This window comes from Oryctolagus cuniculus, chromosome 18 (genome assembly GCF_051225735.1).
Source record: "Oryctolagus cuniculus isolate XC-2025 breed Fujian yellow rabbit chromosome 18, ASM5122573v1, whole genome shotgun sequence".
In the NCBI taxonomy this organism is placed as follows: Eukaryota; Metazoa; Chordata; class Mammalia; order Lagomorpha; family Leporidae; genus Oryctolagus; species Oryctolagus cuniculus.
The window spans coordinates 249978-265143 of NC_142884.1; the positions used below are offsets into that span (position 1 = coordinate 249978).

Below are 15166 nucleotides of genomic sequence, written 5' to 3' on the forward strand. Positions count from 1 at the left end.
ACTGGATGCCTCACCCCTCTTCCCTGTGTTGCTCAGCTGTGAGACCCCTGTGTTGCTCAGCTGTGAGACCCCTGTGTCCACCTGACAGCCTCATGGACGGCTGCCCAGTCCCTGCCTTGGACTTGCCCCTTTAGGTCCTGGCACACAGCAGTGCACATTAGTATTAGTGCTTTGTAAGTTGTGTTTTTCAAGAAATTGCCATGTTCTTAAGTATGTACACCATAATACATAGCCTTTATATTCCTGAACGTGGTCTGAAAGGATGCCACAGCTTTCACGCATGGCATGCTCTCTCCCGGCGCCCTCTCTCCCTCCCCTCTGTCCAGTAGGGGATTTATCAACTCTTAAAATCTTTTCAAAGAATTAACTAACTTTGGCTTTGTTCATTTTTTTCCTATTATCTGCATTTATTATTATTATCTTTCTTCTATTTAGTTTCAACTTATTATGCTCTTCTTTTCTGGTTTCTTTAGGTAGAAATATATCACTGATCTTTGGGGAAATTGTTAGTGACAGCTTAATATTTAAGTTAAAACAGACATGTTAGTGTAATAGGAAATTACTTCTTTGTGGGTAAAAAAGTTCAAATATTGACAATTTAATTACATTGAACTAGATGGAAACTGTCAATATTCGACCTTCTTAACTTACAATTTCCTTTAATGTGAATTAATACAAGCCCGTTCTTTTTTTCTTTTTAAGATTTATTTATTTATTTGAAAGGCAGAGTGACAGAGAGGGAGACACATAGTGAGATCTTCACTCTCCAAATGCCCACAAAGCCAGGGCTGGGCTAGGCTGAAGCCAGGAGCCAGGAGCTCCATCTGGGTCTCCCAAGTGTTGTGTGAGGATTAAACAAGGTGATGTTTGTAACATTTAGCAGACTCACCAGCACACGTAGGCCCCCAGTAAAGATTCCTTTTCCCCTCTGAGCTCCTCCCCTCCTGCAGACACATATATCAGGACGGAATGGGTGGTGGGGATATTTGGCGCATCGGGGAGCTGGGGATTCAGCTCCTCAGTGAGGGAGGCCAAGTTGGGGGGGGATGCTACAGAGAGAGGTGGAGACGACCAGGGAAGTCACTTATGAGAGGTCCTCAGATCAGTCCCCAGGAGTAGGGCTCTGAAGCCTGACTTTAAGCCCATACCTTCTCTGTGCCCTTAGCCTGACACAAGCCTGTATGATCACGTCACTGGAAACATGCATCTCATTTCTGAGTTTTCTCCTAAGTCTGCCCCCTTTTTCTTGGCTTCTCAGCCTCTGCCTGTGTCTCAGACCCTGACTGATAAACTGACATGATGTCTCTGTATCCCTGGGTCTCCCCATCCTGTTCCGAAGCTCTCCCCTCGGTCTTTGTGACTCTGCTTACTTGTGACACAGAGGCAGTGAGTCCAAAGCACAGGGAGATGACCAGGGAGAGATGGTGATGGTGACCAGCACACAACATGGAAGGGACGATGGTTCCTACACGACAAATCATCAGAGCAAGGGGCTGCAGCCCAGTTATAGACAGACCCTGCAAGCTGGCCAGGCATTCATGATTCTGAGGTGGCAAGAGAGTGACTGACAGAACGCAGGCAACCACTGACTCTCTGGTACTGGGGGCTCTGGGATCCGAGGAAGGGAACACTCAATACGGTACTATTTAATTGAAGCCACTGCATGCATGCCAGGCTTGTCTTGGCACTAGGGCCTCAAGAAACACTGTCCTTGCCCTGCAGGACCCACAGCTGGTGTGAAAAAAGCCACGTAAACATACAAAGACTGTGGGATACAGCACAGTGACTATTACAGGGAAGGCACCAGTCACATCTTTTCGAGATATTGGTCATAGCCTATTGCTGGCTGACACAGAGCAAGACAGCCACTGCTCTTGGGAGCTCACAGCATCCATCTCTGCATGGATGACACGTTTAAAACAACATGGTAGGAAGTGTAAGGGAGCAAAGTATGAGGCGCTCTGGGAACAGGGCAGGTTGAAGTCCACTCAAGGAGATGGGCAAGACTGTTCGGGGCAGGACATTTAGAATATTTTTGTGGGAATAGAGAAAGGTCCCAGGCACGAGTACAAAGGCACTTAGGTGGGGAAAAGTATGGCTTTTTCAGGGATCACACAGAGTTTCATGTGGCTGGTGTACAGAAGGCAGGGCTGTGGTAGAATTGGTCCTGTTATGGGTGATCATGAACAGCACAGGGCAGTACTTGGAAGCCATTATCACGTCACTGCACACACAGGAAAATCACCATGTTCAGATACACATTTGAGGGTAACTGGAGAAGTTGCTTTGCGACCCAATTCAGGAAGTTGAGCTGTGGAGGGGACACATTGAAGAGCTTTCCCAACACGGAGTGACACAATCCGGGGTAACGGAGAGCTCCTTTGGAATTGAAACAGGGAGAGAATGAAGGCAGGATGGCATCAGGAAGGAGACCCTCGCTGCTGTGCAGGCGAGAGGCAACGAGGGCTCATGTAAGGTAACTGTGGCAGAGACACGGTAACACTGTCAGGGCTGGTAACTGGTGGGATGTGGAACAGGAGGGGAGGGAGAAACATGTTAGGCAAGTGTCAGGTAGCACGACCAAGTGAGACAGGGAGCACAGGAGAGGGCCAGAGGGCCTGGGGAGGCAGCCTCAACCAGTCAGCACCCAGGAGGGTGAAGTGGAAAGAGGTTCAAAGGCACAGAGGCAGGCATGCCAGATGTCCCTTCTGGGCTGGGTGGCAGAGGAACAGGCAAGAAGAGCAGCCCTAAGAACAGGAAGCTGGTGCCTCCCTGTCCCAGGCCTCCTGGGTAACTGAGTCCTGACAGACATCTCCTCTCACCTGCCCTGGTCCTGAGAACCAATCCGAATCCGCAGCTCGGCTGTTCTGAGACGTGCAAGGATCCTCCTGGAGGCTCCTCCAGCTGCTGTGTCTGTCCGTGGCCTCTGTCTGGATCCTCAATGCAGTCTGTCCTCGGCCACTTACCGTCTGGGGGGCTCCTCAGCTGTCCACCCGTTCTTGGCTCTTTCAGAACTCAGTATCTCTCAGAGGCTGAGCCTAAGCGGGTGCTGTGCTACTCCCGGAGGGTGTCCGCCAGTCCCTGCAGCACTGTGATGTGGATCTTCAGGTGCACCATGAGGGCTGAGCTGCGGCTGAAGGCCTTCCCACAGTCCCTGCACTGATACGGCTTCTCTCCCGTGTGGATCCTCTGGTGCTCGATGAGGGAGGAGCTCTGCGCAAAGGCCTTGGGACACACCTTGCACTGATACGGCTTCTCCCCAGAGTGTATTCTCAGGTGTCGAATGAGAGCTGAGCAGTCGCTGAAGGCTCTCCCACACGCGTCACACTTGTAGGGTTTCTCCCCGGTGTGGATGCGCTGGTGCTGGGTCAGGTGGGTGTTCTGGCTGAAGGCCTTTCCACACTCATCACACTCATAGGGCCTCTCCCCCGTGTGCACCCGCTGGTGCTGGGTGAGATGGGTACTGCGGCTGAAGGTTTTGCCACATTCTCCACATCTGTACGGTTTCTCTCCAGTGTGGATCCTCTGGTGCTGGGTCAGGTGGGTGATCCGACTGAAGGCCTTGCCACACTCCTTACACTGGTGGGGCTTCGCCCCCGTGTGGACAACCTGGTGCTGGGCTAAGTGAGTGCTCCGGCCAAAGGCCTTGCCACACTCACTGCAGGCGTAGGGAGTCTTGCGAGAATGGCTCTTCTCGTGAGCCTCGAGGGCTGAGGCGCTCTGGAAGGTTTTCCTGCACCTGCCACACGGGAAGGATTTCTTCCCTGAGTGTGGGCAGGGAGGCTCTGTCCCACAACCACTCGCCGGACTGGACCTCTGCTCAGAATCAGCTTTCTCTTGGCAGGTGAAAGTGGACCACACGTCGGAACCGGTTCCCGAGGCACCAGATTCATAGACAGGCTGATCTGCAGGGGCATCCTGGCAGGGCCGTGAAGCTCTCCCAAAACCTACTTCTTGAGTGACAGCCTTTGTCCAGATCTCGTTGAAGAGCCCTACCTGCCTCTCTGAGCTGCCCTCAGGCTCACAGGCATCAACAAAGGTAGGTCCCAAGGAAACACCTCCCATGAGGGTTTCAGCGGCCCCTTCTGATGGTTCTGACTCCTCCACACCTCCCTGCTTGCAGCTTGCCTCCGTAGGCTCCACTCCGGGCTGCCAGCCTGAAACAACCAGAACCACAATGTCACCATTCCTAGCACAGTCGTCCCTGCTTTGCCTGGGCCCCAGCTATGCTCCAAACTGGAGATGCGGTCCTCCCCTTACGCTGGGCCCCATTTGCAGAGGGAAATTCTCCTTTGGTGCCTTGGATAACAAAAGGGTACAGGGCTGATTTCTCATACCATCCAAAACCACACCACGGGTTCTGATTCTTCCAACCCCCACCAAATTCTCCACCCTCTGCGGTTCCCGATTTTGGCTCAAGTGTCAGAAGGGTATGGGGGGTTGTCAAGCATTTGGTACAATGGTTAGGATGCCGCTTGATGTACCTGCATCCCATATTGGGGTGCCTAGTTTGCGTCCTGCCTGTTTCTGGTCTAGCTTCCTGGGAGGCAGCAGGTAATTGATCAAGTACTTGTGTCCCTGCCTGCCCTGTGGGAGACCCAGGTGGAGTTCCTGGTTCCTGGTTTCAGGCTGGTCCAGCCTGGGCTGTTGTGGGCATTTGGGGAGTGAACTGGAGGGTGGAAGACACCTGTTTCCTCTTCCACTCTCCTTTTCCCTCCCCCTCTCCCCCTGAAAGACACCAGGGGTGAGGAGTTCGTCTTTTTTTTTTTTTTTTTAAATTTTTTTGACAGGCAGAATGGACAGTGAGAGAGAGAGAGAGAGACAGAGAGAAAGGTCTTCCTTTGCCGTTGGTTCACCCTCCAATGGCCGCCGCGGCCGGCACACCGCGCTGATCTGAAGGCAGGAGCCAGGTACTTATCCTGGTCTCCCATGGGGTGCAGGGCCCAAGCACTTGGGCCATCCTCCACTGCACTCCCTGGCCACAGCAGAGAGCTGGCCTGGAAGAGGGGCACCGGGACAGAACCGGCACCCCAACTGGGACTAGAACCCGGTGTGCCGGCGCCGCAAGGCAGAGGATTAGCCTAGTGAGCCGCGGCACCGGCCGAGGAGTTCGTCTTTTTAAGCATCTGTTTAGGTGCTACCCCGGGCAGGCCCCACACTCTGTGAGGTCGGCACTGTGTCCTCCACATTCAGAACCTTGCCCCTGGGCCTGGATGGATCTGTGGGAGCTCAGTGAATACTGGCTGAACAAGGGAATCAGTTCATGTCTCCGATTGTGAAATGTTTGCTAGGTAGACAGCTGCTGCTGGGGGTGAGTGGGTGATGTGTCCTCCTGGCTTGAGCTCCAGGAGGCCAAAGGAGCAGCCTTGATGAAGGTCAGTGAAGGTAGCAAGGGGGACCTGGCAATGCTCACAGCATAGATTCTAGGGAGGAGGCTGGAGGGCAGTGTGGCTCAGTGGTGCACAGACCAGGACCGAATCCCAGCTCTGAATCCTTCAGGAATCCTGCCCTCATCTGGGTCTCAGTTTTCCAGTCTGCAAGACAGAGGCACTGTGCTGCTCGCGTCCAGACTGCTGGCCATTATCAGGCTCTTGTTACATGCTAGACGTCCATGGCCTCATTTCAGCTTCTAAAGGTGTTGCAGTAAGCCCACTGCAGATGGGGAAACCGAGGCCTGGCTACATGTTGAGTACCTGGTGCAAGGTCCTGTGATGAGCTCAGAGAGGGTGAGTGACTTGTGCAAGATGGCAGTTGGCTGGTGGTTGTTCAGGCAGAGGGGATGGGATGGTGAGATCTAGACCTGTGCTTTCTGGGAAGAGCAGGAGCTAGGAAGTTTCTGGAGTGCAGAAAGGATCTTCTCCTAGGGTGCTGTGGACCCCTCCTTACCTCTCTTCTCCAGCACTTGAGTCAGATCCTCCACCAGCACAGCAGCTTCCTCTCCACTCTTGGGGCACTGGGCCCCCACCCAGGCCTGGATCTCGGGGGGCAGTGTGCCCAGGAACTGCTCCAGCACCAGCAGCTCCAGCATCTGGTCCTTGGAGTGCACATCCGGCTGCAGCCACTGGCGACACAGCTCTCGGAGCCGGGCCAGGGCCTCCTGTGGGCTGGATGCCTCCTCGTAGCGGAAGTGCCGGAAGCGCAGACGTGCAGCCTCAGGGTGGGCAGTGTGGTCAAGGCCGGATTGCTGGCCTGGAGAGAGGCTGGCTTCTTCTTCTTCCACCTTCACTTGAAAGAAGCTGTTCTGTTCCCAGGGCACTGGGCTCAGGGAACTCTTGGGGACAGCCATCTGGCAGCGGCACTCAGAAACAGAAAAGCTGGAACCTTGGAGCAGGGTCTGCAGGAATGTCAGAGCTTCATCATCACACGAACCCAGTGCCCTGCCTATGCCTGCAGAGAGGGGCAGACGTGTGCCTGGGGCCTGTGAGATGGGACGCACTCCCACAGAGGCACAGACGGCCACGCTCAGGTCCGTGCTCAGCGCTATTCTAAATAAACCTTACTTGTTGTATACAAGCTTGCAACAAACTCGGTAGGTAGGAGGTTTCTTCCTGTTATGGGTATGAAAACACAGAGAAGCCAAGGATTTGCCCAGAGTCTCTGCTGGAAGACTGGCCGGGGCTGAGCTGCAAACCCAGGCAAATCCACATCCGGTCTGCTTCAGTTACGTCCCTACTGACAAAGCCAAGTCTCTCTCCCTGTCTCATATACTATCCCAGGCAGCCACATGGTCATTCTCTCACTTACCTTCATTATTTTGTAGTGTCTGAGATTGTGATTTATGTAATACCAGCCTTTCCTCTTTTCTAATGCATGTATTTTAGGCTACAAATTTCCTCCAGATTCAGTTTTAGCTGCATATCATATTTGATATATTCTATTCATTTTATTCTTTAAAAAGATGTATTAATTTATTTGAAAGGCAGAGTTACAGGGAGGCAGAGGCAGAGAGAGAGAGAGAAAGGTTTTCTATTGGCTGGTTCACTCCCCAGACGACCATGACAGCCGGAGCTGTGCCCTGGCCGTTGTGGCCATTTGGGGAGTGAATCAGTGATGGAAGATTCTCTCTCTCTCTCTCTCTCTCTCTCTCTCTCTCTGTATTTCTGCCATCCAAATAAATAATCTTTATATAAAAAAAGAAAGGAAAATGGGAGAGTAGGAAAAATATTTACAAATCATATATTTGAAAAGGACCTCTATTTAAAACAACTCCATAAAAATGATGAATAATCCAAATTTAAATAAGCTAGAGCTTTGGCCAGATATTTTTTCTAAAAAGATATAGAAATGACCAATAAACACATGAAAAGATGCTCAACATAATTAGCTTCCAGGGAATTGTAAATCAAAATCACAAGGAGACACCACTTCATACCTTCTGGGATAGGTATAATAAGAAAGACAGATAACAGTGTTGGCAGAAATGTAGAGAAATTGGAACCCTCATATAATGCTGGTAAGAATGTAAGACAGTACGGCCAGTGTGGAAACGTTCTAATAGATCCTTGAAGGGCTAAGTATACAGTTACCACATAACTCACAAATTCCCCTTCTAGGTACATATTCAAGGGAAATGAAGATATATGTTCTTGGGGCCAGCACTGTGGCGTAGCGGGTAAAGCTGCCGCCTGCAGTGCCAGCATCCCATATGGGCGCCAGTTCCAGTCTCGGCTGCTCCACTGTGGGGAGCAATCCGGACTAGACTGAGTTACTGGAATTAAGACTTATTCTATGCATCTGCTCTCCCACAATATGGCGCTGGGAGAGAAGTAAACAGCTTCCGCACAGCTGCCTCCAGTTCAACCAATAAACTGTAGGACTTGCTCCTGATTGGAGAGCAGCGTACTCGGCGTGTGGGCAGCCGAGTTAGGATTGGCGGAGGAGGACTATAAAGGAGGAGAGAGACGGCATGCACCAGGAACATCTATGGGGAACATCTAGCTGAAGGAACACCTGTGCAGCCCCCCAGAGAGCCGGCCGGCGGTGTGCTGCTCCCCTGCGGAAGTGGGGAAAGCGGCCAGGGGGAACCGCCCTTCCACTGAGGTGGAAGGGATAGTAGCCAACCCGGGAAGAACCAGCAGCAAACCCGGGGAGGGCCGAGCAGACGAAAGAACAGCGCAGGGTCCAGTGTCGCTCCTCCACGAAAATGGGGAGCGACACTCCACTTCTGATCCAGCTCTTTGCTATGGCCTGGGAAAGCAGTAGAAGACGGCTCAAGACCTTGGGCCCCTGCGCTTGTGTGGGAGACCCGGAAGAAGCTCCTGGCTTCGGATTGGCACAGCTCCAGCTGTTGTGGTCAATTGGGGAGTGAACCAGCAGATGGAAGACCTCTCTCTCTGCCTCTCTTTCTCTTTCCATGTAACTCTTTCAAATAAATAAATCTTTAAAAATAAAAAAAATATATGTTCTCACAAGAACTTGTACACAGGGCTGGCACTGTGGCACAGGGGTTAGGGCACCACCTGCAGCATCAGCATGCCATATCGGTGCTGGTTAAGTGCTGGCTGATCTGACCCAGCTCTCTGCTATGACCTGGGAAAGCAGCAGAAGATGGCCCAAGTGCTTGGGTCCCTGCACCCATGTGGGAGACCTGGAAGAAGCTCCTGGTTCCTGGCTTCAGATCAGTCTAGCTCCAGCCATTGCAGCCATCTGAGCCATCTGGGGACTGAATCAGTGGATAGAAGATCTCTCTCTTTGTATCTCTCTCTGTAACTGTGCCTTTCAAATTAATTTAAAAACTTAAAAAGAAAGACCTTGTACACAAATGTTCACAGAAGTATTAGTCATAACAGCCAAAAAATAGAAGCAATCCAAACGGCCATCAACTGATATTCAAAATTCTGTATATTATATATATTGTATCATATATAAACCATATACATTATTCATCCTAATGAATCGATTCATGATACAATCTGGATGAACCTTGAAAACATTATGCTGAGCAAAAGAAGCCAGACGGAAAAGACCACATATTGAATTGATAGGACATGTCCAGAACTGGCAACTTCAGAAATAAAAAGCAGATTAATGACTCCCGGGAGCTCTGAGTGGAGGGGAGTGGGGAGTGGGGAGTGGGGAGTGGCTTCTTCTTTCTTTTAAACATTTATTTATTTTATTTTATTTGAAAGGCAGAGTTACAGAGAGGCTGAGAGAGAGAGAGAGAGAGAGAGAGAGAGAGAGAGAGTCTTTCATCCACTGTGGGGATGGGTTTCATTTGGGGATGATGAAAATGTTCTGGGATTAGATAGAGGCGATGACTGTACTACTTTGTGAAAATACTAAAAGCCGAGCCAGCCTTCTGGTGCAGAGGGTTAAGCTGCTGCCTGTGATGCTGGCGTTCCATATCAGAGTGCCAGTCCAAGTCCCAGATGCTCTGCTCCCTGCCAGGAGAGCAGCAGATGCACCTGCGCCCCTGCCACGTGGGAAATCTGCATGGAGTCCCTGGCTCCTGCCATTGCAGCCATCTGCGAACTGAACCAGTGCATGGAAGCCTTCTCTCTGTCTCTCCCCTCTCTGTCACTCTGCCTTTCAAATAAAATACATTTTTTAAAAAATTTTTTGACAGGCAGAGTAGACAGTGAGGGAGAGAGACAGAGAGAAAGGTCTTCCTTTTGCCATTGGTTCACCCTCCAATGGCCGCTGCGGCTGGTGCGCTGCGGCCGGCACACCACGCTGATCCGATGGCAGGAGCCAGGTATCCCATGGGGTGCAGGGCCCAAGCACTTGGGCCATCCTCCACTGCACTCCCTGGCCACAGCAGAGAGCTGGCCTGGAAGAGGGGCAACCGGAACAGAATCCGGCGCCCCGACTGGGACAGCTCCACTTCCGGTCCAGCTCTCTGCTATGGCCTGGGAAAGCAGTGGAGGATGGCCCAAGTCCTTGGGCCCCTGCACCTACGTGGGAGACCTGGAAGAAGTTCCTGGCTCCTGGCTTCGGATCGGTGCAGCTCCAGCCATTACAGACAATTGGGGAGTGAACCATTGGATGGAAGACCCCCACCCACCCACCTCTCCTCTCTCTGTGTGACTCTTTCAAATAAATAAATCTTTAAAAAATGTGCTAAAAACCACTGAACTGTACTCTTAAAAATTATTTCATGGTATGTGAATCAATTCTGAATAAAGCTGTTTTAAAAACTAATGTGTATTTTGTCACTGCTGTATATTGTATATATGTATGTATATATATGTGTATATATATATATATATGCTGTATATTGTCTCCCTTAGTTTTTTTTTTTAACATTATTCTTCACCACTTGTGTGATACACTTACATGATTACTTGTTTATTACTACTCACCCATAGAGTGTCAGTGCCTTAAGGGCAAGGGCAGGAGATTTTACTTTTATTTATTTATTTATTTTAAAAAGATTTATTTATTTGAAAGGCAGAGAGAGGAGAGAGAGAGAGAGATGGAGAGAAATCTTCCATTTGTTGCTTCACTCCTCAAATGGCCACAACAGCTAGAGCTGGGCCAGTCCAAAGCTAGGAGTCAGGAGCCAGGAGCCCCCTCTGGGTCTCTTTTGTGGGTGCAGGGGCCCAAGCACTTGGGCCATCTTCCACTGCTGTCCCAGGCCATAACAGAGAGCTGGATTGGAAGTGGAGCAGACAGGACTCGTATCAGCGCCCATATGGGATACTGGTGTCACAGGTGGAGACTTAAGCTACTATGCCACAGCACCGGCCACTAAGATTTGTTCTATTTATTTGAAAGGCAGAGTTACAGAGAAAGAGAGATACATAGAGATTTCCCATTTGTTGGTTCACTCCTCAAATGGCTACAAATGTCGGAGCTGGGCCAGGCCAAAACCAGGATCCAGGAGCTTCTTCTGGGTCTCCCACATGGGTTCAGGGTCCCAGTGATGTGGACCATTTGCTGCTGCTTCCTGAGGCACATTAGCAGGGAGCTGGATCAGAAGGGGAGCAGCTGGGACTTGAACCAGCACCCATATAGGATGCCAGCATTGCAGGAGGCGGCTTAACCCATTATGCCACAATGCTGGTCCTGGTGAAGTTCCTACTTTTTCCGCATTCTCACCAAAGTCTTTTAAAATACCACTTTTCATGCTCTATTTTTCACAGTGAACTCTTTATAGTCAGGAAAAGAACACCCGATGGAATGTAACCTCTCCCAGGAGATCCCAGCGCTTGGCTTTGGCCACACACTTTCCCATACTCAAGGACCAAGTTTTCTCTTTCTTATCCATGACTTCCACAGGCCTAAGTGCTTTCTGCTCTTTTCCCTCACTTTGTGTCAGTATAGACATTTATTCTGCTTGGAGTTCCTGCTCAGGGAGCTTACCCTGGACAGGAAGGCAGGAAGCCTGAGAAAGAGACACTGTTTTGGGCACAGAGAGAAGGGAATATTAGTAACACAAGACGTCAATCCTGAAACCTTTTAGTGACAATGCAAACCTCTGGTGAAGATGGGTTCTAGCCCCTTTTGTCTGCTGTAAAGTTCATTTGGCTTTTGTTGTGTTGCCTTAGCTGTTTTCCTCATGCACCCCAACCTTTGCCCTGAAATCTCTGCACTTAACTCCTTTTGGTTTTCCTGGTTTCACCTTAGCTGTCACTTCTCTGGGAGCTACCTAGACACCTGTAGCAGGCTAGGTTCTCTTCCCAGAGTGCCCTGGATCTCTTCTGCTAGGTTTGTATGGTAACCTTCTGTTTCCAAACAGGCTTTGGATGCTGGAGCTATGGTACCCAGTGTTTGGCCTATAGCAGGCTTAGCTAACAACTGCGGAGGAGAAGGCGGGATGAGGAGAGACTGAGCATGGTCACCTATAAGTCCAGGTAATCACTGTCTGGAGGAAGCGGAGGAGGAGCGGCTGTAGCAGCAATGACAATGCAGCAGCAGCTTCCACGCTCCGCTCTTGGAACTCCTGTTCTGTGGAAATTCCTGGTGACGCTCGGACACATGCAGGTGCCTTCCTGCTGCCTTCCTGGCCCACTCCCAACGTGCTGACCTCGGAGGTCCTCCCTCCAAGCTGCCTAACCAACCGAGCAGGGTGGTTCTTTCACTTCCTACTCCTCACTTCTACCCACCTTAGAGAGCTTTTATGAGGTTACCTGAGGTGGCTCGTGACAAGTATCTATCATGTCTGGTCTGATGGCTCAGCGGAGCCCTGGCTGCACTTAAGCCCAAGCTGGGAACGTATGCATAGGCTCAGAGGGGTGAACGCTGTCAGGCAGTTTCAGCTGCATACTTGGTAAAGCACAAACCCTCCGTCACACACTTGGTTGACTCTGTGGCTCACCCTGACAAAACCCCAGCCCGTCAGGGTTACACACAGGCTGCCTCAGGCACAGTCTGTCATACACCGAAACATATCTCAATGTCATCCACAATTTATCAAATAAACACAGGCCCTCTTAGCGACTCCATCATGTAGCATCATTCCACCAGTCATTCATAATCCCCTAGTCACACAGAGAATCTCAGTCACACTTGAAATCACAGCCAGCAGGGCTGGCGCTGTGGGGTAGTGGGTAAAGTCACTGCCTGCAGTGCCGGCACCCCATATGGGCGCTGGTTTCAGTCCCGGCTGCTCCACTTTCCATCCAGCTCTCTGCTATGGCCTGGGAAAGCAGTAAAAGATGGCCCAAGTCCTTGGGCCCCTGCACCCGTGTGGGAGACCCGCAAGAAGCTCCTGGCTCTGGCTTCAGATGGGCGCAGCTCCGGCCGTTGGGGCCATCTGGGGAGTGAACCATCGGATGGAAGACCTCTCTCTCTCTGCCTCTCCTCTCTCTGTAATTCTGACTTTCAAGTAAATAAATAAATCTTGTTTTTTTTTTTTTTTTTTTTTTTTTTTTTTAATTTACTTGAAAGAGTTACAGAGAAAGGGATGCTGGTGCTTCAGGCCGGGGCGTTAACCTGCTGCACCACAGCGCCAGCCCCTAAATAAATCTAAACAAACAAACAAACAGATAAATAAATAAATCACAGGCAGTCACGCCACCCACCTACAAACAACCATCTGCCAGTCGCACACTCCATCGCCTAGTCAGACACTCAACCCGTGGGTAAAGTTGAGCTTCTCAATCTGTCAATCAGACAGAAGCACAACCTATCAGTCACACACAGCTGGCCAGGCCCAGACCCTCCGTCCCAGCGCTGTTCCACATTCGCTCTGATAGTCCGTCTCCACGCGGGCCGTCAGTGTTGCCAGCCCCAGTCCCTCACACACTAGGTCTGTCAGTCCGTCCCACACTTGGGGCCGTCCTGCACCACAGTGCGTCAGTCTACGCAAAGCGTGTAGTCAGTCTGCACTCTCCGGCCCCCGTTGGGTCACACGCATTTCGGTCGGACAACTGCAGGCGTCTCGGCTTCGCGGTCCGCGGTACCCTCTCCAGCCCTGATCCCGGCTGAGAGCCCACCTAAAGCTTACCTCATCAGCGCCGCGGCTGGACACTTCCGGAGGCGTCCGCGGTGACGAGGCCGCCTGCGCGCCCCGTCCCAGGACCACAATTCCCAGCATGCCCCGCGCCTCATGGCTCCACATGGACTACAACTCCCGGAAGGCACAGCGCCGAGCCGCTCTCCTCCCCCAGGCGCCTCCCGGGGAGCGCCGGGAGTTGTAGTCCTCGGGTGGCAGCGATGGTGAGTGGAAGAGGCTCTGGCTGGAAGACGCGCGGAAGGTGGGACCCTGCGCGGTGTAGGGGTGTGAGGGGCGTTCGCAGCGTGTGTGACTCACTTTGCCCACAGGTACAAGTCATTCCACCCTCGTCTGTCTGACTGAGTGTGACCACGTGTGCGGGCACTTCTGGATGTGTGCTCTCTGTGGGCTAGTTGGCATCCGGGGTAATCATGCAGCTGTGTGACGGAGACGTGGAGGTGCTGAGGAGGACTTTACGCAGGACGACGGTCCCGGACTCTGTGATTGTGAGTGTGACTGTGTGACCCAGTGGACGTCTGGACGCGCGGCTGTGAGACTCTGTCCTCTTTGCATTCGTGTGTGTATGTGAAGCTGTTGAGCAGGATTCTTGGATGGGCCGGGATATGGAGGGAGGTGGCCTAGCCTACAGGGGTGCCTGTGCCATTGCTTGGTTGGTGCTCGTTTGTCCAGATCTGTGGCCACATCCACGGTGGTTTCTCGGGCTTTGCAGGCCAACAGCGGCAATGAGCAGGTTATCTTCCTTCCACAGGTACATACTGAGCACCCCTTAGCGACAGTTGTCAGCATTCCAGATTGGGTGCTGAGTGATGACAGGCTGGGCCAGCCTTCATGGAGCGAATGGTACGGTGGGTGGGATCAGACAGTAAGCAAACAGTTCTGTGAGGAGCTGCATCACAGCTGAGGCCTGAATGGGGAGACCCACTTGGGGAGAGTATGTTCCAGGAAGCTGGAGCACAAAAGCCAAGGCCAAGAGGTGGCTTGCTGGGTGGGTGAGGGAGAGACAGCAGGGTGCAGGATCAGGACAGGGAGGCCTGTGGGGGAAGATCTCCAAGGGCTCATGGGCCACATATATATCTGACTTCGTCCTGAAGAGAGGCCTCTGAGCAGAGGAGGGCTGGGCTGTGACCCTCACTCTTCGTAGGAGACCTCTGGTTGGTGCAGGGGAAGGGAGGGGGCAGGGAGACCCAGGAAACAAAGGCTGCTGGAACTCTGGCCAGTGAGGCCGATGGGTCAGATCAGGCTGTTGGTGGTAGTGGTGACGGTGCTGACAAGTAGGCCTGTCTGGACCTGTTTCAAGGGTGTAGCTGACAGGGTTGCAGCCTTCAAGTGTCGAGCAAGGCTGTCTAGGAACCTGACAGTGGCCTCTGATCATGGAGGAGTGGGGTTGGTGGTTGGTGCCTTAGTTTGCTAGGGCTCCAATACCAAAGTCACACAGATTAGGTGGCTTAGACAACAGAAATGTATTTTCTCAAAGTTCTAGAGGCTGGAAGTCCAAAGTCAAGGCATCAGAAGGTCCAGTTTTTCCTAAAGTCTCTCTCTTTGGCTTGTAGTGGCCACCTTCTTGCTGTGTTCTCAGATGGACTTTCTTCTGTTTGGTCAGGCCTTCTTCCTATGCGGATGCTATTCATATTGAATTATGGTTCACTCGTATCTCACTTAGCCTTAATTATCTCTTTAAAGCGCCTGTCTCCAAATAGAGTCATATTCTGAGGTGGACTGGCGGTTAGGCCTGCAATACACGAATCTGGAAGGGGATATAATTCTGTC

The 15166-nt window shown here is 51.7% G+C and overlaps 1 protein-coding gene across 4 annotated transcripts; it reads right to left on the minus strand.

The window, feature by feature from the left end:
• Nucleotides 1–686: 686 nt before the first annotated feature.
• On the minus strand, nucleotides 687–13525 carry ZSCAN22 (zinc finger and SCAN domain containing 22). 4 transcript variants are annotated; one of them, XM_070063336.2, is made up of 3 exons: nucleotides 13391–13525; nucleotides 5887–6334; nucleotides 687–4157 (listed from the first exon to the last, which is right to left on the minus strand). In XM_070063336.2, exons 1-3 carry the CDS (start codon nucleotides 13502–13504, stop codon nucleotides 3055–3057), a joined length of 1665 nt encoding a protein of 554 aa, XP_069919437.2. In that variant the 5' UTR covers nucleotides 13505–13525; the 3' UTR covers nucleotides 687–3054. The 4 variants fall into 4 exon arrangements, with proteins under 4 accessions (XP_069919437.2, XP_089176014.1, XP_069919438.2 ...); XM_089319888.1 differs by having other exon boundaries at nucleotides 5887–6548; nucleotides 13391–13494; XM_070063337.2 differs by having other exon boundaries at nucleotides 5887–6387; nucleotides 13391–13492.
• Nucleotides 13526–15166: the final 1641 nt, after the last annotated feature.

Coding starts and splice junctions, on each gene's coding strand:
- ZSCAN22 (XM_070063336.2), bottom strand. CDS start 13,504: ATGTGGAGCCATGAGGCGCGGGGCATGCTGGGAATTGTGGTCCTGGGA. Junction 6,335..13,390: donor CCAGCCGCGGCGCTGATGAG/GTAAGCTTTAGG, acceptor ACATTCCTGCAG/ACCCTGCTCCAAGGTTCCAG. Junction 4,158..5,886: donor TCAAGTGCTGGAGAAGAGAG/GTAAGGAGGGGT, acceptor TGGTTGTTTCAG/GCTGGCAGCCCGGAGTGGAG.